Source organism: Triturus cristatus, chromosome 4_1 (assembly GCF_964204655.1).
Source record: "Triturus cristatus chromosome 4_1, aTriCri1.1, whole genome shotgun sequence".
Taxonomy (NCBI): Eukaryota; Metazoa; Chordata; class Amphibia; order Caudata; family Salamandridae; genus Triturus; species Triturus cristatus.
In genome coordinates this window covers 765,125,004-765,152,300 of record NC_140585.1, presented here as the reverse complement: position 1 = coordinate 765,152,300, position 27,297 = coordinate 765,125,004, and the positions used below count along the sequence as shown (strand labels likewise).

The window sequence follows — 27,297 nt, the reverse complement described above, 5'->3', positions numbered from 1 at the left end:
ACTGCTCCAACTATCCAGATTTATCTAGCCATCATTAGACTAAAATGGACTATCAGTCGTGTTCGCTCTGAGTTTTATCCTATTGAGCAGTACCGGTCCCCACAAGGCCCCTTTCACCCTATGGACTTCTCTGCTTGGTGAATACGGGCTCCGCCCTAGAGAATCATGACACTATGCCTTTCTGGCATTGGGGGTAATTTGCCCAACAGAATCTGATTTGACTGTAGAGTCCACCATTAAAATATATTTATCTACTTATGCTGATGATTATATACCACCGTGGTGGTTAGTTGTTCCAGGCGCGTCCTCCCACGTCTTGTACCGGATTACTGCGCCTTGAAGAAGGTGAGACCCACTTTTGGGTAATACACCGAAACTTGCATCGGCGCTGGAGTGCTTTTTGTTCTTTTGTTACATTATCTCTTTCCCCCTTTTTGTAAACATCAATATATGGAGAAACACTTTGGAGCTTACAACATGAACTGTACCACCAATTGATTTTGTGCTTCATGCGTTAACTTTCTCCTTGGTGATACTTATCCTGTGTATGTTGACACTATAGAAACATCTACTGCCTCATATCATATGGGGGATCTGTATATACTTTGATATTTTTTAAATGTGGAACCCTAATTTTAGAGGACGTTTTGATTATGTGTGAGTATGTGTTTGCTTGTTGGAACGAATGGGTGTGTGTGATGTAGGATGTGCTTGGAATATTGTGGTGCTATATTTGTGATGTTTTTATATAAATTGTAAAACCATAAAATTATATTCATCGAATACATTTGATATTTTTGGTACTCAATGGTTTCTGTACTATTTTTGGGAAGGCCAGATAGTTCATGCTTGTGTTGTGATATCAGTGACCTTTAGCACATTGAGAATATGTATACAGGCAGTTAATTGTTTGTTTTGATTAGAGTTTTGATTTCCCCTGTTCTCTCTGCCTGTTATTTGCCCCAGGGCCCCCCTTCTGTGTGAGGGGATATTACCCTGGGCCATACCATCTGGCCCATATTATTCAGGGTGGTTATCCCGACTTCCCTGGCCTGAGGATAACCTTGATTTTGTCCATCCCCAATAGCAGAGGCTCAAGGTGAAAGAAATCTCTGTGAGTGAGGGCTCAACCTTCAAGTCCTTCTTACCAGCTCTTCCCATACCAGAGGCAGGTTTACTTAGTACAATAAAAAAGACTTTCCTCTTCATTTTGTTTAGGTTTTTTATACAGCACCCCTTTCAAATTTCTATTTCCATGAGTTTAGAATTTATCCTGCCTCTAATTAATATGTCAAGCCAATATGCAACTATTTTTCTCAGCCTGTGTTTGCCGAACAACCCCCCCCCCCAACTCCCCCCCCCACCCCCCACCCCTTCATTTATGGTTGTTGCAAAAAAGATCCCATAGTTTTCTCATAGAGTAAAAGCAGGACTGTATGCCATTGGATACAAACCCAGGACTCTGAGCCTCGCACCACCCCAAGTCTCACCTCCTTCGGGGATAAATGGTACTGTTCAACCACGTACACCAGGGTTGAATGAACTGTATATATATGAGCATTTTTATACAGCGTGGACATGACCCAGAGGTGTCAGAGCGCTTTACATTAAAACAGGTTTCCTCTCGAGAGACCCAAAGTTACAAACAGTTGTTAGTTCCGATCTTTAGAACTTTCTTTTTAGTAACTTCGGCTGGCGAATAGATTTCAATAAACAACCGCACAAGAGGCTCGCAAGACTCGTCTGACTGTGCCCTGAGATTCTGGACAGGGGGTGGGGGTTCCATAGACGGGGCTGGGTGCATAATCAAGGGGGTGCTTAGAAGTGAGTGAAATCCTGTTAAGAAAGCAGTAGGGTGGCCAGCTCTGCGTGCGAGAAAGGGGCGGGCGGCACTCCCCAGGCTGAGGCGACGAAGGTGGAAAGAGGATGGGCCACTGAATAGACGGCACAGGCTGGGGAGCTGAGGAAATCACGGCAGAGAAGGCAGGGGGCGGGCAGAAGGATAGGGCGGGCCAGAAGGAAAGGGGCGGAGAGAGGAAAAGTTGGAAGAGCGCGGAGGCCCCTGCACATTGTTCTTAGTCCGAAGTTTTCTGACTGCGGGGTTTGGGCCGTATTATCCCAGACTTGTTTCTTTTTTATGCATTACGATTCAGCTCGGGCTTAAAGTGCCTCGTGTGCCTGCGCCCCCTTATCGGAATCGGCGATCGGGACTGCCTAGAAGGAGATCGGAGTGCTCCTCTCTAACTCGGGCTGAGGAGGGACTCGCAGCGTCCGTCTCTGGGGCGGCTTGGAGTGGAGCCTAGTGCCTGCACAGCTCGGATCGGAGCAGGGACTTGGTCATACAGCCTGGGCCGTGTCCCTCTTGGAGGAGGTCGGAGAGTTGTCTCCTTTAGGACCTCTCGGAAGGGCTGCGAGGGTCGGCTCCCCTCGGAGCGAAGCTCACTCTGCGTGTCCTGTTGGAGGACCCGTACGAGGAGGAGGCTCGCGAGCACAGAAGTCCCGGGGATCTCACCCGCCGGCAGCGATGTGGTTCTGTCCTGGGCAGCGGCGGCTGCTGGGAATCCCGTGGCCCGGCCTGCACCTCTGGGTGTTGGCGGTGCTGCTCTGCAGCCTATGCGGGGCACGCGGTCGTGCCTGCCCAGCATCTTGCCGCTGCTTCGGGGACCTGGTGGACTGCAGTCGGAGGAGGCTAGCCCAAGTACCCGACGGACTGCCTGGATGGACCGTGCAGCTGTGAGTATCTTGGGGGTTGCTGGGCAGCTGTCATTGTGAAGGTGCGCTGTCTTTCACTATTTGGAGACAGACCCGAGACTGCTGTACTCGATGGTGGGGGTAGCTGGGAGTACAACAGGGACAGCAGTAAGCACCCGATGGGGTAGCAGGGCAGCTGTGAGTATGGTGGGGCCATTGGGGTGAGGTGTTGTGGTCTTATGGGGCGAGGGTTGCAGTCGTCAAGGCCGGGGGATGTTAGTTTTGCGTATCGAAGGTGTGTTGACAGGTACGTCTTATCGGTGGCTGCTGCGTGAAAGAGGCAGACTTACTGCCCTGTGAGTATCCGAGGTGAGACTGGGGCTGTTGGAAGTATCTGAGACCCAGATACGAGTGTATTCTCGAGAGGGTGCACCTGGCAGTAACCGAGGGAGCTGCGAGGCGTGATGGTGTGGGAAAGGCCAGGGGTTCAGACGCGCTCTAGGAAAGGCCTTGTCGGAGTCTTGAGTATGTCATTAGGTTCATGAGTGGTACATGTCCTGAAAAGTGAGGGGTTACCACCCAGCTGTATCTTATGTATGGGTGGCATAACCCAAGTGTCAGACGTGTGTTCCATACTTCAGCTGCCCTTTCGGGTCTGTTGACACACATCTCGGGGTGTAAGCGCCATAATAGCCCCCTTGCCATTTGTGTGTGAAGTGACAAGGTACTACGGCTCAAACCATTCTTCAAGTACCATTCCCGGGGGTGGTGGAGGGGCGCATTAGAGTTGGGAGCTCAGCCGAAAGTGATTTGAGTCACAGTTTTAAAAAAAATGTATTAGAGGGGTATTGTGGATCTCAAAGGGTAGTTTCTTTCTGACCTTATTCGACACTTTTGTGATTATTTGCACTTTTTATTGCTTGCCGCTACATCTTATCCGGTGGCTTGGTTAGAAGGAACTCTGCAGCTTGCTATTATGAAGTATATTGTAACCGTGAAATGATGTGTTTTTTCAGAGAGGCTGTTGTTTAATTTCGGGGAAATTGGTCCCCCATAAAAGTAAAACTTCAGTGATGGGACTGGCTGGCAGCAGCAGAGCCGAGATTGTGTTAAAACTGGGCTGCAATACCCCCAATGCGGGTCAGGGCGTAGAACTCAAACTTGGGCCCAGACAAGGAGCAGAGACAAATTGTAAAAGCAAAGTTAAAGCCAAGAAGGCGTAGCAGACCCCTGCCAGGGGAGAGAGTGCGGGTGGGATGATCCATACCAAGGCAATGAGCACATTCCGAAGGCAGAGAGCCAGGCCCACCTGCTGCACTCACAGTCCATTGCTTACGCAGGATATGACGTGGCCTTTAAGTATGTCCACTGGGTGGGCACAAGTGGATCCTTCACTCCTGATGTAAAGCCACCAAGGTGGCCACGGACTTGCTACATAACATTGAATTGGGCTCGGTGGGCATGCGTGGGGCAAGCTTTGCGCTCAGCTGTACAGTACAGAAGCCCTGAACCCATGATAAACTCAGGAAAAGGCAGAGTGGCACAACAGTTGTGCCCTCTACTGTGCTCCCACTTTGTAGCCCACAGAAGTAGCCACAGCTATAGTGTAAGGTGCACCCTGACATACTTTGTCATTGCTCCTACACCTTAAAATCATTCCCCAAACCGTCCATGTTCGGCCTTTTGCTTGCACAAGATTTGTACACAGAGTTAGAATTCTGGCAACAAAACACACATGGAGAGCAATACATAAATTAGTGTTGTGTTTATTGGTGTAGATGTCCACACAGTGAAGTGGAGTGCTTCCGGCCGTGGCCCGTCGCAGCCCCGCCCCCTGACTGCACCACAGCCCGTGGTGTGTATCATTGTTTTGCAGTGCTAGTTGCTGAAACTGTGATGATTCTGTGGAATGGCCCTTCTATTCCCAGTGAGAGAGGCCCTTCAACTGGCCGGTGTCGGATTGTGTTGGGTGTCAGGGAGATAATCTCTTCTTTTCACAGTCTAAGGGTTCCTATTGTCCCACTAGAGATGGCAATCTGCAAAGGAACGACACCTTTCATGGTTGGCGCAGATATTCCCAGGCCGGGCGGGGGCGCCCTGTGTGCAGTCCCACTCCTGGAAGATCATGACGATGATAACTGCCTCGCCTGGGCCCGTATGGCCAATCCACAGCACACGTCTCAAGGGAGTTTATGCTGGCTTTAAAATTACATCTTTCAAGTCCCTCCTCTCGCTGGCTCCGCAACTGCACATTTGTGGTTTGCAGTGAACCAGCACCGCCAATCTCAAAACAAATTGCATTTAAACCTGCATTGTGCCATGTGATGGGATGTGTCTAGCACCAGCGCGCCCAAATGTGTGTGAGAAATAAATGTAATTAAAAGTGCAGGTCGCGAGAAACCACCCAGAGTGACCGGAAACTCTTGGAATGTTAGGATTTTGTTTTTACAAGTTGTTTTGATCTCGGGAGGGAGTGCAGCTGTTGGTGAGCCGAGCACAACTCCACTTGCAACTTAATTGCACGTTTCTACTCAAGTTTTATTTATGTTTTACGAGGGTGTTTTTTAAGCTGTGTGTTCACCGCCCTCGGCATGCAACTGCTTTTGTGAAGAAAGTGGCGTGGGAATCTTGAAAGTGAAAATACAAGATTCCAACTTCGATTTTTTTTCTTATAAAATAAAATCTATGACATAGCAGATTCTTCCCAGATAAGCACCACTCTTAATGGTGTTGTCTGCCATTTTACTTCGCAGCAGTGGTAGAATTACTTGTAATAACTGGAAAACATAGGACATGTGAATGCCTAACTTAAAAAAAGCTAATACTATTGAAAAAAAAAATGTCATTGTTTTCCCATGCTTTCTGTTGTTCCTTTCCACATGCGGCCCAGTACCCTTGTACATCCCCGGTGTTCTCTTTGGTGTGTGGGTAGAAATAAAAACGAACGTGTTAAAACTCCAGCGCAGTTGCAATGATTTTGGGCAAGATGCGAACAGCGGATTGAAACTTTTTCTCTATTAGATCCGTTGCTTTCCAAACTTTTCGCATTTGGTATTGTCAGTCACCGTCTCATCCACGCGCTCTTGGATTGCACATTTATTTTCCAGTCCGGTGAGGAGTGCGCGTTAATTTTCCATTCCGCAGAGGTAGGGGGAAGTGCGTGAGCTTTCAGCAGTTTCTTCGGCCTGGCACAACCTTTCTTGCCCTGACACTACCTTTCTTGCCCTGACACTGCTACGCCCTTTAATTGCGCTAGGCAATTATATAACGTTTTAAATTATACCTGAGCATTCATCTGCGGCTTTTGCGGCGCATTGGGTGTGAAAAGCTTGTATGGGGCAGGGGTCAGTTTTGGATACGGTGTTATTGACTATTTCATTCACCTGTTGCTAATTGTTACTAGAAGGCATACGTCCTTGCGTTTTTCTTTCCATCAGAGGAGGGTCACGGTTTGCAAGTCGGCCTAGTCATGAAGGTTTTCAGTTTTCAATTAGAGGTGGCTAATTGCCCCAGTCCCCCGCCGGGCCCCCACGCAGCCTTGTTCACGGAATGGAATGTGCCTTGCTGACTGAGCCGCCACATGTGGAGTGAGGGATCCCGAGTGCGGGGTGGAGGTAGCGGGAGGGCGCCTGCACCCAACTTGGAAGCACGGACCCGAATTTGCCCTTCTCCCGCTGCCTAATCCTGCCCAGCCCCCGCCCCATGGTGTCCGGCAGCTGCTTTGTTATTCACTTCACACGTCTATTGTCCCCTCGAGCTCCTCCCGGCAGCCAAGGCCTCTTCCTTAAAGGCCTCCGTGAATGGTGTAAACAGGGCATTTAGGTCATTTAGATGATTTGATTAATCAGTGATGGACTTTGATGCAGCACGTGACGTTGCCGTCCTGATGGGCTTTGTTAATAGTGCACATCTGGCACTTGCAGTTGGTTGGCGATTAGGTGTATTTATTTTTGAAAGGAGTACGTATATTTCTTAATTGCTGATTGTTTTTTGTGTGTTTATTTTGCGCAATGAACACCTTACTCATTCCCTTTATGCATTCGGAGTGTTTCTGTGTACATGAGTACTCTTGTGTGAAATACAGTTTTATCTAAAGAGTTCTGAGGAGCGCATCTTTGTTGTTTTGAGGTAATGCGGCCCAGTTTGCTAGGGCCCGTGTTAATTGTTCAAAGGAGTAGAACTGAAGCTGCTGAAACTGAATTTTAGGGTGACGTGTAAACTAGTTTGAGCTGGAGGTCTGTGTGCCCGTCTGTGTGCTGTGCCTTGACTACATGTGCCACCTGGGGTGCGTGGGGCGCCGAGTGTGTGTGTTGAGGCGTGGATTGTTTCCAGTTGGGAATCGCCGCCTATTGCAGCCCTCCTCTAAAGGCCTGAACTCGTGTCCACCTGTGTCAATATGCTCATGACCCGTTGTCAACAAGCGCGGTGTGATGGCTGATTGTACAGCTGCGTCTCTCTTTACCCACGCTGGGTAGGGGCGCTGGCCATTCAAACATTCATCTGTGTAGGTGTGAGAAGCGCATGTGGTGATCTGGATGAGTAAACACGGGCAGTTTGTTTGTAAAACATCCAAGGAATCCTGTCTTTTCATTGCCACCCAATCTTGACGAATGATTGAAAATCTAAATATTTCCAATTCCCATAACTTAATAAATTACGAGAAAGTGTAACTGGTCCAGCAGAGTACAACTTCTTTGAAGAGCGCTCGTTTAACCTGACTGGTTCACAGGTCTTAACCCCCATCCAGTAAATTCCATACAGATCACAGATACAAAAAATACATAGTCGGTGAGTATGCCTAGTCTTGAACCCCCGTCTCGATGAGCCAAGGAGCCCCATTCTTTTGGACTTGCAAAGCACTTCAAATAGACTCAGGTCACATATCACACCCTCAACCAGTCCCAGCTTTTTAGCCCAAATCATATTACCTGCTGGATATTAACGGTCCATAAAATGTTAAAAGTGAAACTACAACTACCAGAATGAAATGTGTGTGTCAGTTTAAGCCAGGACAGACTGAATGTGTCCTACTTGACATGGTCCCACATGCAGCTACGAAAAAAGAACAGTGATACACATTTTGGCAACTTCCTATTGGTGACTTTCCAGTTGGCTATCCCAGGAGAAAATTATAATTATGGCGCAAAAATTAACACTGAGATGAGCCATTTCTCAGATTATTTATTTGTATTGAGTGAAACTGCCCATAAGGGAACTTGTTATGGGCTGATTAAGGACAAAAACTCAAAAAAATGCACCAGCCAACACCTCTTTAACCACAATGGTCAACCATAGTAGAGCAGAGTTAAGAACCTCTTGCCCCACCGTAAAATATAAAAATAAATCTGGCACAACTCTATACCTGGGGGCAAAGTAATGTAAAATTAATAGCTACATTCATGATTTTCAACAATCAAAATCAGAGAAAGAGAGCAATCATACATTCACCCTACCATGCAGTGATTGACCAGAATGAAAACACTATTCCACCAGCCTATTTCCAGTACCTTACCATTAGTTTCACAGCTAACTGGAAGGCCTTGGAAAGAGCAATGCTAGTTGTCATACATCAAGTATAGACTAATGTGCCAGAGAACTGTCAAGAACACCTAGTTGGCCTATCACTAAAAGTGCAAGATGTACCTTTTGCTTCCGTTGTTATCCTTTTTTATAGGTTGACATAGTGCTGCAGACTTTTCTCATACAACTACCCCCTTTTTTTTCCCAATGTTGTTTATCAGAGGTAGGATCATTCTTGCACTTTAATGAACCTTCTGAATGTCCGCAACAATTATTCTTCTGCTAGTAAGTTCTTGACCCATGTGCCCTTTATTTGAATAGGAATCAAATTCCCCTTCAACTGATTTACTGCTATATCCAGAGTAGTCTAAACTTGTACTACAGCTGTTAATATAAACCAGTTTGTTTCACTATCTCCTATCTACCTTTGCCCTCTTAAAGATTGAATTATAGGTGGGTGCACTGCTTTCAGTGATATTGGACAACAGCACTGCTAGAAATTATTGGACACTCAGCTTGACGCGAGTACTGGGCATCTTGTATCAGATGTGGCCTCACCAAGGAGACATACTTGGGTACAGAATTTCCCTCTTTTCTGCTGGAGCCAACTTCTCCTTGGTGTGAGAATAGTTTTCCTGGTCCAGCTGTGATCTTGTTGAATTGGACAACCTTTGTCTGTACTTTCAAAACATGGACCTCAAGAATCCCTTTCTGTTGGATTACTCGTAGGTACTCTCATCCCACCTCACATAGGCTTCTCAGCATAGTTATACCTCTTTTGTCCCGAGTGGCACTGAAAGCTCTACAGAAGCTGATGTAGGTACGTACATCATGTTAACTGGTTATCCTATTCAAAGTTTTGGAGGTTGACCATCCCTTTCCACTGGATTAATGTAGCCCACACTCAAAGCTTCTTCTTGTTTTACTTGTTTCACTGTTTTCCTTTTAAGTGGAGCAAACCAAGTGAAAGTGCAGAAAGCACATGTAGCGAAAGATTTCTCTTGCAAATGCGTTTGCACGCAACCACATGAATGCATCTTCAGGTTGTGAGTTGACTGGGGACTATAGCATTCCCTGTAATCAAAGATTAACAAAATTATACAGTACAAAATGAGCTTTTCGTTTTTGAGTCTTTGAGACAGGCTCAATATATTTCATGGAATACAGTCCTCTGTGAATCAGAAAATAGAAATCTACTTACTCTTGTTTCCTGAAGATGTTTCGGTTTGTCTACACTTGGTATAACATTAACTGTCTCCTGAAATTCGGAGTCTTTTCAATTATTATGTCATTACTTCGTGTAGTTTATTCACAAGTTTTTCTGGCACAATTTCCTGCCCTTCGCTTGAAAAGGTAAAAAAAGGGGACATGGCCTAATTTTGACTGTGTCAATCGACAGCTTAATGCAACTCACAGTGACTGTCAAGTAGTCACTATTGATCGTGTAGCCCCGACATGGACCAACAGGCACTAGCACAGCTTCCACTGAGGAAAAATATGACTGATGTAAACCATTTATCCATAGGACCTGGATACACCCAGTTAGTGCTGCGCCCCGTAAAACCCAAACAAGGCACCAACAGAACTCCCATGAAGTTTGTGAAACAGTTTTTTACAGCCATGTCAAAACATACTAATGTTGAAAAACACATTCATGTAAGGAACACACATAATTAAGAATTAGACACTCGTGATAAGATAACACTACACAATAAACAATGCAGTATATGGACTCATTAACACCAACAACACCAGAGACCTTCCACAATCCCAAACGCAATTGGAATACACACGTGTAATCACCTGCATCAGTGGGGGGCTGGTCCTGCCGCACTGTGCCCATGTTCTCATACCAGGGCACCGCCCCCCAAACACCAAGCTACATGTGGGCCTGCAATGAGGTGGGCAGGAGCTGCAGCCCCATGCCCACCCCGGTGATCTGTGCACCCTAGCCCCCAAGATGGTGTGTACATCCTCTGGTTAGCTGAGGACTGCTGGACCCTAACCCTGGTGCGGTTCTGGGGAGTCTTCTTTGGAGGATCCCTCTGTTGACTAGGAGTGAAATTAGGATTCAAGATCCCGCCACCTAAACACAGGGATGAGTGGGTGGGAAAATACTTGTCATTCCAGCCGCCGCAATACTGTCCTCACAGAGAAAGTTAGAGGCCAGGTGAATAGACAGCTATATACCCCTGGCCATTGCAGAAGCAGCGGGTGTAAGTGAGCACCCCCCCCCCCCCTCCCATTGTGTAAGGCGAGGCGATAGGAAGTGGTCATCGGCTGGCACAACGCTGGATTGTGGCAGGCCCTGGGCCACAGCGGTCCCCGGTCTTACACGCTGTGCCACTCTGCAGGGGGGCTCTCTGTCCAAAGTTGCTTAGATGACTGCAGTACGCCGCTGATGGCCAATTTCTCCAAGCTAATAACTTGAAGCAGCGGATCATTGAAGTGCCCATATTTTCCTTCAGCAAAATAAGTTAAACAGTGTTGGAATCCCACCACCTCCTCTTGTATCTTGAAGGTGCTAGTCATGCCTAATGCTTGATTGATTTGGTATCCTTATCACAAACCTCTGCTCACTTCAGTAGGACTTAGCCCACATGTATGAGGAGCCCTGCTGCATAGCCTTTATTTTATCACAGTATTCTCCATAGTGACTCATTAAAGTACAGTGTTGTCATGGAAGGAAGAATAGCTGTGAAGTTATGGTAAGCATGAACATTAATTGAGAGTTCCAAACAGTGGTAACTGCTGCTCCTGGCTTGCCATCTGCTACTCCTGGCACTGCCTTTGCTACCTAGAGCAAAAAGATTCAGTGGGTCATTCAAGCAGCTCGAACAGCCATGGTTACCATCCATATTATTGCACTTCTTCCCACTCTGCTGGCCCTACAGGAGCTAATGTAAGCTTTTTAAAGCACTACATTTTATTGGACGGCCATCCTTTTAATGTCATCTGTGGTCAATGGGTGAGTGATGTCAGCTCAGCTACCACCCAACATTTTGTTGGCTCAATGCCCATGATTGTAAGGTGTGACTGGTTCATTTTTTTCTTATTATGCAAGGGTTAGTGGTGTTGAGAGCTGTAATTTTTAGGCCTGGTTGAGGCAGCTGTAGGTACGCACTGGGCCCTTGGCAAAATAAGGTAGAAACAAGAATGCACCAGCTTGGTACAGTGGATTGCAATGCCAGTTGAGAATAAAGACCGCAATCCTGGCCTGTGCTTTATCGCTCACCCTCTCTTTACAACAAGAGTGTGAAGAACTGATCCTTATCAAAATATTTCATAACTAGGACGTGATTGGTTAAAGAGGTGTGTGTTGCCACAGGCTGCTGCACCCTCGTTCTAAAGAGTGCCAAGTTGTGTAGTAATAATGGCGTACTATTCAATTTCAACTCATGCTACTTGAGTCCTAACTTAACTTTTGTAGGTGTTGGTGTGGGGCACCACCTTTATAATATAGACACTGAAGCTTTAGCCATGTTCTGAAATGTCTTTAGTGTAACTGAAAGCGCGATTAATTGAAACAATGGCATCCAACTTTTCTTCTACAAATCCATTGGATTCCTGTGATAGTTACCCATATTATGTTCTGATAGCACTTAGAATTGTTTAATCAGATACAGTCCCCTCCTAGTAACTGTCCTTTGATAAACTGTATATCTATTTGTGTAGCCACAAAGGATGAATTATTAATTGGTACTTTTTTATATAAATAAGTGTATTGTTCATAGATATGCTCTCACTCGCAGTGCCAAAAATGCATGTATTTAAGAAATAAAATAATTTTTAAAATACTTTAAAAAAGAAACCCAACTTAAAATTAGTAAGAGAACCACAAAAGAGACTGGCATATCATTTGGTGTTCCCCGTAATACAGCCACTCTAAATGCATTAAATGCTAGACGTGTTGCTTGTTGAATATATTCCTTCCCCCACATGTGAAAAATAGATCTCCACTGATCAAATGTCTTTTTATTTGGCAGTTGTAGGACATGTCTTGGCTCCTTTCAGTCATGGGGACAATTCTAAATGAAAATACAATTAGTATTGTTATTGCTGTAGATGTACTCTTCAAAGTGTGACACTTTCTATCTTTTTCAATCTGCATTGACTACTACTAAGATATTCCACAGTGGATCGAAAAGTCCATATTACATCTTTTACCGTTCACCATCTGATAAATCTTTTAGCTTCTAGAAATGCCATGAAAAGAGTTGCTTTGGGTTTTCACAGCTGTTTTTCTATATTTTCCAGACAAAATTTTGAGCAAAGCTGTCTGAATTATGAGTCACATTGGAACCAAATCCTAAAAGGGCTATAGCTTATTTAGTTAAAAAAACAAAAATCCCTGTTTTCTGCTGAATGTGCAGCTGCAAAGGAACCCTCGGGGTTTATTGAGAATTTGTTGCTAGTTTTCCATTATACAAATAAAGGTTCTATACGTTCTAAGGACAACATTCACAACTTTCAGCAGTTGTACTCTGAAACTAAATAGTTTTTTGTCTTAGATTTGTGTTTAGTCTGTGCCTCTCAGTTTCCCTCCCAGACATAACTTTTTTTTCCAAAATATCGGCTGGACGTATTAATATTCCATGCCTTTTTCCCCACAAGGAAACTATTTTTCTTAGTCTCCGTGAGAATGATTTTCCAGAAATGGCTGTAATGCAGGAGAAACGGCTTTGTGTCTCTGAAGTAAAGCTCACATAATGAAGGACTTGTTCATCCCCTTAAATCGCCATGCGAGATTGGTCATTGGAAATTTGCCCTGGATTTTTTTAAAAGTTCTGTTCAGTCATAATATTAATGAATAGTCTAATCAAAGACAACGAAATTGACTCATTTGGTGGACCATGCAGGAACCACACATCGAATGGTTACATTTTTTGCACATTCACTTCACAAAACTTTACAGAATTTTTTGTTAAGTTGACCACTAAATATCAGTCAACCATGATCAGTCTTGATGGTAATGAGGACAGGCTGAAGAACACATAACTCACAAATATTACTGATCATGGTTTAGTGAAGTTAGTGGAAAGCACGACTAATGGAAACACGTTAACCCCTTCTTTACTTTTTTGAGTCACAGTAATGAAAGTTTTGAAATGAATGCCCTGGACCTTGCTAGTATAAAATATGCTCTTCCAATGAACATTATATAATCATTCTATATATAATATATAACTTTCAGTAGCATGTTTCTACTGTTGTTGAAAGCACACATAGAGTTATGTAGTCTTTTCATTGTAAATACAGTTTTTTGGGATTAACAATCCATACAGAATCAAATTGTGGCAACTCTCCATCCCAGAAAGGATTTATGCTGAATAGATGGGTGAAAGACTGTGTTTTGTGGGTACGTCATTTAGATGGCAGCAGAGTGGCTTCCATGTTAAGTCAGAAGGACCGAGAAAGAATTGTGTTGTTAAAGTAATTAAAATATAAAAAAATACGAAAATGAAAGGTCCTGAGGCATTTACAAATTATTTGAAGATTTTTATTTTTATGACCTGCGAGATCACGACATTTTAAAGTTTGGGGCCCAATACTAATAAACAGCTGTCTTTTTTGTCATGTTTTTAAATATATGAACATTAGGCATTTCATGATTACCAGACCCCAAAAATGGACCTTGGTGTATTTCTTCACTCTTCTTTGATATTCTCAATGGACGTTCATGTTTCCTTGAAAGGGTGTTGCTTCTGTTCTGCAAGCATGTCACATGCATTCATTACAAGGCTAGTACGATATTTCTTCCTGTGCGCTGAAGTAAGTGTATGTACTTGCAAGAGGCCAAAGAGTTATCAGTGCTAGGCCTATTTATTTTTTGTTTCTCTGGTGTTATCTAGAACTCAGTCTCACAGACACCTACAGGGACATATGTTAGAAACCAAGAAAGGAATAATGTGGCACAGCGGTATAAGGTTGTAACAGCTCTTAAGAGTGTGCCAACCATTGATCCTTGGAAGGATTGATGTCCTCCCGAGTAACACAGTTTTAACTCTTATATGCAGAAGAAGAACTGGACCAAGGAAAATGGATGAGCACCACCATTTCTCCAAAGATGAGGATTGCACACCAGTTAGTGACCCCTTTTTGCCGAAATTAACTTTTAACCAGTTGTCATTCATCCTTGTGTCTGTGGCCTGTTAATAGGTGACAGTATTCTAGCGTTTTTTCACAATGAGCGCACTGTACGTAACTTTAAGAATGGTTGCTCATGTTTATCCAAAAAGACCATATTGTGGATCAGATAGGCATTTATATTTTGGGGAACATTTTCAGACTCACGGTCTGTATCATTAGAGGCATGAACGCTGTCTATGCAATCCTGGATATGTTTTAGTGCCAGTGATTGATTGCAACACTTGTTTCCAGAGCATAGTTGCAGGGCCATCTATTTTGTAATATGGCAACCTGAAATACACATCATATATGTGTCTGGCAATACAACCATTTATTGCTGGTCAGTGAAGATGGTTGTCCTCTGGATAGTGAATGCCTCATTAAAAGAAAACAAACTGAAGTGTAACTGGGAAGCCACCACCGTTCATGTTTTGTCAGTGTTTCAGGAACGAAAAACAGCACTGCTGCTCTTGCATAATATTCAATCATTTCTGCACCAGAGTTAACATAACGCCTCCCTATGCCACCCTGTTTTTGATGCCACCAGCTTAAAATTATTTTTCAGTCTCCAGATGTGTGTTTGCTCACTGAAGATGAACATCCATTTTCAGTATTAGTCGACGTCCATTTGTTGAACTGTTAAAAAAATCTATCCATTTAGCCTGTTGCATTCCATGAAAGCAAAACGTAGAACAATAACTGATATTCTTGAAAGCATAGATTGCTATAAAGCTCCTGAAAAGAATGTGACACATTCCAAAAACTAGCTTTCACATATCCAAGCAGTGGCCCCACATCATTTTCCCTGAAAAGGCTGAGTTTGTTAGAAATCAGTCTCTAAGTTCTGGAGAACTTTACTAAATATGATACCTCTGTGCTTTGAACAGCTTGTGATCTGTTTCTTGCAGAGTGGTTATTTATTTCCATTATTGTGTTACCACACAGAGAACAATTCTTTCTTCCTGTATAACAATAAAGTGAGTACAAATTAAGAACTATGAAAATAAACTTTTATTGACATGCAAGGTGTAAAAGTTTGCGTTCAGTATGGATTAAAATAGGTGCAAATACTCCACTATACACAAACATTCCAATTAAATACGAGAAATTGGTAAAAATCAAATAGAAAGCTAGAAAGTGATGTTTGTGACAGGGCCATAATGCATGGATGCTAAGTGCAGTCTAGATTTAAATATATATAATTGAAATAATCTGCTCTGATCTTTGATAATCTGTGATCACATCTAGTGCTTGGTAAATCATGCCCAGTAAATCACTGCAGTGGTTCAAGGTTCCTGGGGTGGAAACCCAATTACTGCAGGTGGAGACTCTTACCACTTACTGCCAAAGTAATTGACAAGGAGAAGATTGTTTTGGAATCTTAATCGGAATGAAGTCATTTGAAAAAACAGTGCAGTTTCTTGACCTTTTAAACTGCTGGAGCATTCGTAATTTTACATACCAGTTTGTTAGTTTTGTTCTTTGTCCTGTCTGGTCAGTATTAGTTTTCAGTTAAACTCTGGGACTGATATTTTAGTAGTGTCTAGCTTTTGAACGGAGACTCAATAATTTCTGGCCCCAATAAAACATCTGTAAAGTCTCTAAGCATAGAAATTGTTTAGCCAGAGTTTTTCCTGTGCCAAACACAGATGCTAAAATGCCTTATTTATTAAAAGAAAAAGCTGCTTGGAGGCTGACTATTGTGGCGCTAGTCTGTATATAAAAGGAGATGCCACATGGAAAAGTCATAGATAGCTCCAGTGTTTAAAAGCAAATAATTTGTTTGAAGCCTAATGTAGACTGTTATGCTCACAGTTGCCTTGATGTACTCCAGATGGATGCAATACTTGAGCTGTGAGTGAAAGTGTCTGGCTCCACTGCGGCGATCAAGCACAGCAGTGGTTGTAATTGAAGGATTTTTATAGTTTAAAAGCTCTGCCAGATTTTTGTACATGTTACAGCTCCAGCGGTACACATCCACTCATGTCTCTTGCTGTCTGGTGGGCGTTCAGGCCAACATGTTTCAAATAAAAGCAGTCCCGTTTATTTTAAAGCTGTAAAGGAAATAATTGAGCCTCTTTGTTCAAAGATTGTCAAGGCCTCTGGATTCATGTCTAAAGCTTGGTGAGCAATCCCATATTAAAAGACCAGTGTTTAAGATGTTGTGCACTTAATTGTACTCTTTCTGACCTTGTCAGTGAGGTACAGATTCAGAGTCCCTATTATTTTCTTTTTTTGATTATGGATTACCACCTTGCTTCTGTACATTTTCGCAAAGTTATCTTTTAGAGTGGGTGCGCTTCAAAAATTTGGGAACATTCTTTACTTCACAATACATTGACACAGTAATTATTTAGTTTAGGCAAAAGTCTTTCTTTTATTGTGCGTTATGCAGCCATTTTCAAGACAGACAATCTTTTGTCTAAGGCCCTTATTACGAGTTTGGTGGGCCAATGGACCTCTGAAACCATGGTGGCGTTCTGCAGACCACCAGGTTGGTGGTCCGCCTGCAGTGTTGGGACTATGATGGTTGGACCGCCACAGGACTGCTGCTGCAGCCACAGATTCATGATCCCTAGTGGTAGCGCAGTGTTCTGAGGCCCCTTACATGCTGGCGGTGCCACTGCTGCACCGCCAAGCATATTAGGAGTTTCGTCACTGCCACACAGTTCATGGCGGTACGACCACCATGAAAAATGTGGTGGTGAGAAAAGAAGCCCCTGTTGCCTCTGCGTCATGGGATGCATGCAGGGAGGGCACATTTTGTGCCCACCTGTGTGAATGCACCCCAGCTCCTACAGGGCATGGACGTGAAAGTCCATGCCCTGTAGGAACTGCTTTTGACGCTCCCATTACTTACTTATACAATTTGTAAAGCGCGCAAATAACCGTGGGCGTCTCGGCGCTATGGACAACGAGCAAGAACCAGAGACTATAGACTATTGGCTGAATAGCCATTTTTTTGTCATTTTCCTGAAGGCAAGTAGTGTCGGGCTAGATTTGATGTGGATTGGAAGGGAATTCCATAGCTTGGCCGTTGCAACAGTGAATCGTCTGTCACCCCATGAGGCCGTCTTTCATGCGGGGGACCCTTAGCAAGTTTGCTGTGGACGACCGTAAAGCCCTGTTCTGGATGTAAGCACCCAGGGCATCCTTCAGTAACAGAGGTCCAGAATTGCACGATGCTTTATAAGCGATGTAGAGGGCCTTTAATTTAATGCGTTTTTTTACCGGAAGCCAGTGATCCTGCCGGAGCACTTTTGAGATGGATTTGTACTTGTGGGTTTCTGATAAGATTCTGGCCGCTGAGTTCTGGACCAGCTGTACTTTATTGAGGATTTTGCTCTGTGCATTTTTGAAGAGACCATTACAGTAGTCAGTAGATGACATGACTATTTGTACTCACTAGGGTCTTTCCAGCACTGAGTGGGAGGAATGGTAGGAGCTTTTTTTTTTATCATTCTCAGTTTGTGGAATGATGAAGAGACCACAGAGTTAACATGAGGTGCCAAGGACAACTTGTCATCAAATATGACGCCCAGGTTTCTGACCTTAGATACCGGGAGTGGAGAGGGTCCCAATTTGGACGGCTACCAGGAAGGGGACCATCCTGGGAATAATTTGCCAAAAATCATTACCTCCTTTTTTTTCAGAGTAACGTTTTAGGCAATTATTAGCCATCCAGGTGCTGATGGCCAGCATGCCTTCCTGGAAATTGGCTGCTACTGCCCCTCCATCGTTGTGCACTGCAAGCACCAATTGTGTGTCATCAGCGTAGGATGTGAAACCCATCCCCTGTGCTTTGATGACTCTGGCCAGGTCCGACACATAGATATTAAATAGTGTCGGACTCAATGATGATCCTTGTGGTAAGCCGCACGGGAGCGCGAGTTGTGGGAAGTTAAAGGTGGCAAGACTCACTGATTGGGTGCGGTTGGTGAGAAAGGAGGGCAAGAGGGCTCTGGCTTTGTGTCTGATACCTATGTTTGTGACACGGTCGATCAGGGTGGCATGGTCGACCGTGTCAAATGCTGCTGAGAGGTCTAACAGCGGCACCCCCTTGATCCAGTATCATCTTAATCTCCTCTGATGCCTTAATAAGCGCTGTCTCAGTTCCATGTCCCTTACCGAAACCAAATTGTGTGTCATCCAGGTGGTTGTTGTCTTCAATGTATTTGGATATTTGGGAATTCATAACCTTTTCGAAGATTTTTGCTGGGAATGGAAGGCTAGCGATGGGTCTGTAATTTATCTGTAGGTTCAAGATTGTGTTTTTTGAGCAAAGGCTTGATGATGGCTTTTTTTCCATATCAGCGGATAGATGCCTGTTTTAAACATCGCGTTACAAATGTTAGAGAGACTGGGAGCTATAAGATCAGAGATGGATTTTAGAATAGCAGGCGGGCAGGGGTCAGTGGCAGATCGTGATTTAACAATGGAGATTAGGTTTGTAATCTGATACGGTGAGATGCTATAAAATTCTGAGAAAGAGGGGGAGGGTTCGGAAATGCCATGATTTGAAAGCTGATGATCAATCTTGGGTTGGGAGGAGAAGTTGGTATATATGTCATTGACCTTTTCAAAGAAGTAGCTGGCAAATGAGTCGCATAGTGATTGTGAGGGGGCTATGGTGACCTTTGTTGCTTGCCCTGATAGTTTGGCTACTACCTGATATAGTTGCTTGTTGGTGTTGAGCGGATTCTATCTGTCTAATGTAGTATTTACTTTTCTCCTGCACAGTGAGAAGTTTATATTTCATGAGTGCATCTTTGTAGCGGATTTTTTTCGTTATTGCCGTGGTCTTTCCACCATCTCAAGATTTCAACATAGTTGCTTTTCTAGTCTGAGAGCCTCTGAGAACCATGGAGCAGAAGGGGCGAGTTGATCTTTGGAGGCTTTTTTTAGTGGGGCCAGGGAATTGAACGCATTATGAAGCCATTCTGAGTAGTTCGATGAGGCGAGATCGGGGTCCGGTGTAGGGTCAGGTTGCGTGGAGAGCAGGTGCGATTTAAGGAGATGTGGATCTATGCTATTCCAAGCCTTAAAGAGTATGGGTGGGTGTGGAGTAGGAGTTACGATAACTTTTTTATTTAGTTGGATATTAAATAGGACAGCACAGTGGTCGGTCCAGACCAATGGCAAGATGTTCTTCAAGGAAATAGATTGATTACTGGAGAACAGGCCATCAAGTGTGTGACCAGCTATGTGCGTGGGGCTTGTCACCAATTGCGTAAGGCCTACTGCCTCTAGTTCTGAGATCAGCAAGGTGGTGTCATTATCTGAGTGGTTTTCTAGGTGAAAGTTAAAATCGCCTAGAATGGTGAAAGTAGGTTCGCCTGCTAAGGGCTCCAGCATGTTGCCCAGAGTGGAAAGAAAGTCTGCCCGGGAGCCCGGTGGGCGGTAAAACAGAATGCCCTTAAAGGTTTGGGAATAGGTGAGCATAATGGAGAAGTTCAAAGCTTCACAGACCAGAGAGGGAATGGTCTCTATCCTAACTGTGTATTTGTTGCAATAGATTATCGCTAATCCGCCTCCTTTTTTGATGGGTATATCTTGTCTGTAGGCTAGGTACCCGTTAGGGGTAGCAGAGCTAAGGTCGGGTCCGGGCGAGGGGTTGGTCCAAGTTTCCGTGATGAAGAATATATCAAGATCAAGGTCGTTTAGGAGACCTGATATTTCATATTTATGCTTAGCTAGTGAGCGCGCTTTTATAAGCGCTGCAAGAATATGTTCATGATGGGAATGTGGGGGGGGAGATCTGAGAAGGGGCAGCTTTGGGGTGGGGTTCCAATTTGAATGCACAATTGGGGCAGTTGGGAGGGGAGCAATTGGTTAACGAGCCTATCTCTATGCGAGGGCAGGCGTGTGCATTGATTGCAAAGCGGTAGTTTTCCAGTTGTGTACTTGAATAGTATATTCTCTTGTTGGGCAGGGCTGATGATAAAGAGCCAGGGGAGGTGGCCCTAGGCCCGGTCCATGCGCGGACGGGTTCAGACGGGCTTGCCTTTGGCACTTGTGCTCAGGCATGAGCTTAAGTAGCAGTGTAGCAAGGAAAGCTAGCACGCTGACTGCTGCCGGAACTGTTCCCGACCTTAATGCCTTTTCCAAGAACTCCTTCCGCTCAACGGCACTTGCCGAGTCGGACCGAGGCGTGGGTGCAGTGTCTAGGCACGGGGTGAATTAAAAAACTGTGCAAAGAACAATTTGATCATAAGCATATATATTGGCTGAGTCAGTGCAATTCTAAAATGTTTTTTAAAAAGACTGACAGGTTAAAATTTGAACAGTAAAGGCACTGCAGTGGGACCGCTAAAGAACCTCCCGCCAGAGTAAAATTAAGTCGTACTCTGGCAGGCAGTCTTCAATAGCTTTGGCGGTCTCGGATAGGGTGGCAGTCACTCTCCGAGACCAGCAAGTCTTTTTGAGGTAATTGAATGCTAATAGTAAGTATGTTTAGAGTGAGAAATGGTGCAACCTAGGCTTGTTAGGTACTGCCTGGTGTGCCCAAGTTGCTGCCACAATCCACATAGGTGCTGACTACATTGTAAATTGAGAATTCAAAAGACCAAACAAGAATGTGAGCAAAGAAAGGAAGTTCCATTATAAGTGGCTTTTAGAGAAGAGCTGTGTCATAAATTCTGATCATGGCCTGGGTTTGCTTTCTTCAGTATGCCTCTTTACAGTATCAGTTGAACTCAGTCACTCAAAAACAACACATACGATCCTCCTCTGTAAACACCATTCTCTCATTCACCCCACTAGAAGTTAGACTTAGCCATTAGGCAGTGACCAACCCAAGCTTGTGCAAGGCCGTTGTCTATATCTTGGCCATCATACAAGACGTATTGTCCTATCTCAGAATAGAGGTCTGCACCTACCTGCAAAAATAGGCCAGTCTGTCTACTGGTTCTGTAGACTGCAGTTGCTTCTAATGAAACACTGCACAACTGCCATGAATGCAAGGAGGAGAAAATTAATCTAATCAGAGGAACATACATGTCTCGGAGTTAGAAGTCCTTTATTAATTCTCTGTTCTTGGCAGTCCTTACCATTCACCAACATTGCTTTATTATGCAGTTGCAACCCCACCATCTGAGCTCCAATACTTAAAACAAACTATCTTTGCCCTTCTGAGCCACTACTTCTCGTTTAGACATTAGGGAATTTATTGGAGCTCTTCTTTTTTCATGTAACTCCCAAACCCCTACAGCTGCTCACTCACTTCAACAAGATCAAGACAAGGCTCACTGAAACATCTAACTGCACATCCACAACAACTCAAGGAGACTATTCACTTTGGAAAGTGTAATAGACGAGTGTTAACGAACACTCACTTAAAGATGCCAGTCAGTGGATATGTGCATTCCTTAGTATGTATTGGGTTTTGGTCATGACGCCGGCAGCAGTCTCGTATCATCATCGGAGCTCCAAAGGAAGCCTTTTCCGCAACTGTACTTACCATCCATGAACTGCCTCACTCATATATTAATATTGAGGCAGAATGAGGTGTAAAGTAATATTTCACAAAATGCTTTTATGCATTTTTAATCACATAACTATGGCACAAGCTGTTAATTGTCTAATCTTACTGCAGAAATAATAGTAACCCCCCCCCCCCTTTTAAAGAGAGAATCTTAAATGTATACATTTGCATATTGTTGCCATTCAGCTCTATTTGCACATTGTTCCAAGAAATAATTCTATGTGGGGATTGCAGTAAATGTTTTCACCACAAAAGAAGTATGGAGGTGGTGAACTCCACGAGCTTTACAAGTTTCTTAGGCAAATTCTTCAGATGTAATGGACCATGAGAGGAAGGTGCATTTGTGTTCTGGAATTCCTTACTCAACACATTTCTTGTATTTCTTTTGTCAGCCTTGTAAAATGTTCACCAGACAGCTACATGTTTGTGCACAGTACAAAAATGGAAACGTCTTATAATAGTAAACATTTTCTTTATGTAAGCTGACCAAGACACAAGAAGAATTTTGGAAAATATAATCCTTTACATTATTATCTTAAACAATTTTATCATAGAAAAATAAACATAATATGGATGTACTTTGACTCCTACGGGGATCATGGAAAGCATAAATAATATATTGGCTTATTGCTGTCAAATGGTGGCTTTCAGAAATGATGAATCTGTTCAAATTGAGTATTATGCGGACTCCGGGTCCCAGAGACGTCTGTGTGTACCTGTGCCATATCCTAGAAAAGTGTGTAAATGAACAGGAAGGAAATCAAACATGTTAGTGTGTGCTTTCCCCTTTTCTTTCCTCTCATATAAGTCACAAAGTGTTTTTTTCCCATTCTTTCCCTGACATATTTAAAACCGAAGGGTGGTAGAAGTAATTTAATGCCCATTATGTAAGCCAGAAGGTGGAGAAATTGCAAACCAAACGAAACCGAAAAGAACGTATAAGACTGCTAATAACTCATTCCCTTATACCTTTCTATATTCCTCTATGATCTCTTTATTTCTAAGGACTTTTCCCTGTTATGGTAATATTGTCCTTTCTATTATTAGTTTTTTCCCAGCAATTTCAATTATATATTTTTTGGAGCATGTCTTTTTTTCACTGCTGCACCAAAGGTTCTTGTGTGCAAAGTGTGTTTCAATAAACTTAAAAGGTTAATTATACCTTGTGGCTTTCTGCCTAGATGGTAGTTAAAATACTTAAAGGAGAAGCTGGCACAAGTGTGTGTTCAGATGGCATTTACGGGTATCCTGGTCCACTGTACATTGCAAGAAGTAGACTGTAGAAACCAAGCAAGTGGTTTGGTATTGCAGGGAGGCAGATGTGTTTTGCTTGGAATTTTCTGACTTACTTTCATATTAAATTATTCATATTTTTGCAGCTGAAAAATGTACGACCTCATCAAAGCATTGAACAAAAACTCAGCTTTGACTACCTCATTTAAAAAGCTGATAAAATATCTATTCATTTACGCGTAATTTTTTTTTTTTTTTTTTTACTTTTGCTACAGTGGTAGTTTATACCATACAACTATCTGCCCATACTCCAAAACATATAACTCAACCTATCAAAGTAAGCTTACATTTAATTTTACATCCGTAAGCAGCTTTGGACAGATTCAGTATACCATGTTACATGTAGTTGGAATTTGTAATGTTTGGAAAATCATTGTTCATCCACTTAAATGGAAACCGGTTATTAACTGAACTGTGGTTGTTTATATATTTACTGTTTAACATGGTATATAGCCATCCTGTAAATTATTACTGCGGCTTGGTGTAGAGTGAGCCTGAACTGATAAATGTCTGGAGATGGTGAAAGCACATAGAGCATTGGCTGTCTTTGCAGAGACACTGTGACTAAGAGTCAACTAAGGGGCCGATTCCGATCCGGGTTGGAAGGGCACCGAATGCGATCCGGCCAGAAAAACTACGAGCCGTACGCATGTTTTCCGCCCGACTCGTACAGCTGCACGAGCGAGCAGGTACGATGCGAGCTACGTGAAATTCACCGACCGAGTCGTTTCCGGGTCCGAGCCGCTCCATACGCCTTGGTCGTAAGCTAACCGTGGCGTGCAATGGATGCAATTTACGACCGAGCCAGTACGATGCACGCGTCGGACAGCATGTGCGAGCTGGAGTGTCCGGCTCGCAAAACGTCTGGGTGGTTGCCTTTGGGGGTCTGCATCGGACCCCCTGTCCCCCACAGCCCTACGACTCGGACACAGGGGGAGACCCAAGGGTCCCCCCAACACAGGCATGTACGATGCGGATGGCACCAACGCGTACCCACTGTAGGGGATGTCATTGCGCGAGACGTACCCATTCAGTCAATGGAAGTCCATGTACGCGCCGTACGACCGGCTCCCATTGACTTCTATGGGAGTCCGACCGAACCGAGTCTGGCAGCATACGGCCGCATCGTACTTGCTCGGTCGGACTGCAGGACTCTGGCTCGGTCGGAAAACACTCCGGATCCGGCTCGGTTGGAGTGCTTTCCGACCCGGATCGGAATCGGCACCTAAGAGTCGTATACAATTGTCCACCTTATCTGTCAACATGCAGCCTCTTCTCTTCCATTGCTCAGTTCTGCATTCATCTGATAGTGGGAAGGATGCGTATTTCAGCATCCTCTTCAGACTGCTATCATGATATCTAATAGGATGAGCAGGCGAGGAGCCCTCTGAGCCTCTTGGTTACAAGGCGTTTTTGCTTATACATCCCCCTTTTAGTTTAATAGCAATTATTTTTTGCTCTTTAGTCTTAGATCATATCATAACTGGCAGGGATACTAAGGTTTTCCAACACAAACAAAATGGCAAATTAAATCGAGAACAACATTGTTAAAATGCATCTATATTTAGGAAGAAGGGTGCTTTCTGTTCACCATACATTTTCCTTTACATTTATTAATGCTTCTTCGACTACTTTTAGTAGTTTTTGTTTTCGGAGGCACATTATGCTTCTCATTATATTCTAGATTTTCAATCCTGCAAATGTAACATCACAAGATAAAGTTAATAAGGACAGTCCAGATATTTAAAAGTTATGTGAGTATCAGAGGGTTATGTAATTCCTGAATGTTGGGTTACAAAGGCCTGAGGATTAATTATCTGGTGTATTATTATCATATAGGCATACTTCCAAAGGGTGTTGAATGAAAGGTGTACTTGATTAATACCCATGAATCATTCGTAGAAATGGTTTAGTTATTGTCACGATACCATTCTTCTTAGAGGCAGCCTCTCTATTAATAAAGTAATCTTCAAATTCATTCTTGAGAACATCAATGAATAGTTATTGCGTTGAGTAATTGGGTTGGAGAAGAAATCTCAGTTAATTTGGGAAGGCCCCAAAGTTCGTTCAGCTAGATGTTCTTGGCTTCACCCACTGATTTATAAAAGATTTTGGGAGCCATTTCGTGGATACAGATCTAGAGCGTTCCTGTGGCCAGGAAGCGATACATGAGCACCTGAGTATTTTTAATAGATTGGATGGAGTTTAAAGAATCCTGCATGTATATATGATGCAGTCCTCTTTTAACTTTATGCTAGTCTTATCAGGAACCCAAAAGCGGTTAATGAGGGAAGATCACATGCGTTATCTTGCCTGTTTTTTAAATTGCGATTAGCAGGTTTCTGTATTTTTAGAGGATTTAAATAATTTTGTGTCCTTTATAATGTGTACATTCCAACCCCCAAGCTATAGCAACACTAAAAGAATGAAAAAGGATTATATGTAGCTTGCCAAAATCAATGCACTTAGATAATCTCACATTTCTGAATTTCACTCAAACTCCGATTCCTTGGCATCCATAAAAAACATAAAGACTAAGGGCCTCATGTAGGTAGCCAAATACCGGTCGGTAACGGCCGATTTTCGGTAAATATACCGTTACCGACCGGTATTTTGGCTATTGGTATGTAGGGGGACAATTATTGGTTTCGGAATTTACCGAATCGGTAAAATTACCGATTCGGTAATAATACCGAATCGGTAATGTTACCGAATCGGTAACTTTTCCGAATCGGTAATTTTACCGATTCGGTAAATTCCGAAACCAAAATCGAGATGTAGGGGGAGTGTGTGGGTGTGTTTAAGAGTCGGTATTTACCACCAACTTATAGTTGGTGGTAAATAATCAATGTATGTGTTTATGCATTTTTACGCGCGTAGCAGTGTGCAATGTGGCATACATACATGCCCTTAGGGCATGTATGTGTGCCACATGTGTACACATGGCCGAATCAGGGGTGCAACAGGGTGTCAATGTGACACCCTGCCACCCTTGCATGTGTTCACCACATTACCGAATCGGTATTTACCGATTCGGTAATGAGGCATACCTTCCCATCAATGGGAAGGTATGCCTCATTACCGAATCGGTAAATACCGATTCGGTAATTACCGAATTGTAACGAATCGGTAAAAAATACCGACTCATTACCTACATACGAGTTACCACTTCTAAAATACCGATTCGGTATCGTTCGGTATTTTAGAAGTGGTAACTGGTATGCTACCTACATGAGGCCCTAAAATACATATTTTGGAGGTGGTAATGCTTTTATCTCCTTAATTCATATGCTCCTGATTCAACTTTCAGAAAGACTAGATTTTGCAAAATTATATATATGAAATGAGGGATCTTACTTACTTTCTTCAGGAGAGAACCTCTGGATAATAGGTGTCCATAATTGAAAACTACTAACAATGTGACCTGTTCACAGTGGCATTTTGGAGTACCGAATTTAGTACTTCTGTAGTTTTTTTGCGTACTCTTGCATGTCTTTTTGAATTGGCTCTAAACATCTGAAATGGAAGTATAATGGGCATATTAATATACAATTTGTACAAATAGAAATGTGTGTGCCCTCTTAGCACTTTCATTAATACAGAATTTGATGTTTTGTGCCGCTTCACAAAGGTTTGTAAGGTCACATAGAAGAGTACTCCTGTAGCACTACTTTGCATACTCCTAAATGCGTTTGTGTACTGGCACCAATATTTTACGTTTCTGCTGAGAGACATTTGACTAGTGCAGCCACCTTTACAGTGCTGTTGCCCTACGTGTTGGACGTAGGGAGAAAATCATGGCCTACTTCAGTCTCAGTTAAGTGTTTCTTAAAGTACAATGGTTATAAGTGAGAAGTTAGATGCGCAATTTAAAAAGGTGTGTTGGTGCTTGTGACATCAATACGGTGACCTCAAATTGCATGCTGCTCTAGAAAGGAGTAGTGTAAAAACAATAAGATATTTGGGAACGCAGTCCCATCTGATAAGCTGCATTCCTCCTCGTAATGTGAGTTCATGTGGTAATAGTTTAGCAAACGGTTCGTTGCCTTGCCCTTTTTCTCTATGGATAATCCCAACTTGGCAGATAATAAGACCATTTTCTTTTGCTATGTTGTTCTCTGCACAAGGCATTCTTTGGCACCTTGTCTGCATGTCTTTCTTTGTGGGAGCTGGAATTTCAC

At 43.4% G+C, this 27,297-nt stretch overlaps 1 protein-coding gene across 1 annotated transcript in view; it reads left to right on the top strand.

The window, feature by feature from the left end:
- Nucleotides 1-2,023: 2,023 nt before the first annotated feature.
- The window catches only part of LRIG3 (leucine rich repeats and immunoglobulin like domains 3), a 66,094-nt gene continuing 40,820 nt past the window's right edge, over nucleotides 2,024-27,297 (top strand). Inside the window, exon 1 of the mRNA XM_085653340.1 lies at nucleotides 2,024-2,733. Within this exon, the coding sequence (XP_085509466.1) occupies nucleotides 2,525-2,733 (209 nt within the window). The 5' untranslated portion in view covers nucleotides 2,024-2,524. The remainder of the gene's footprint in view (nucleotides 2,734-27,297) is intronic.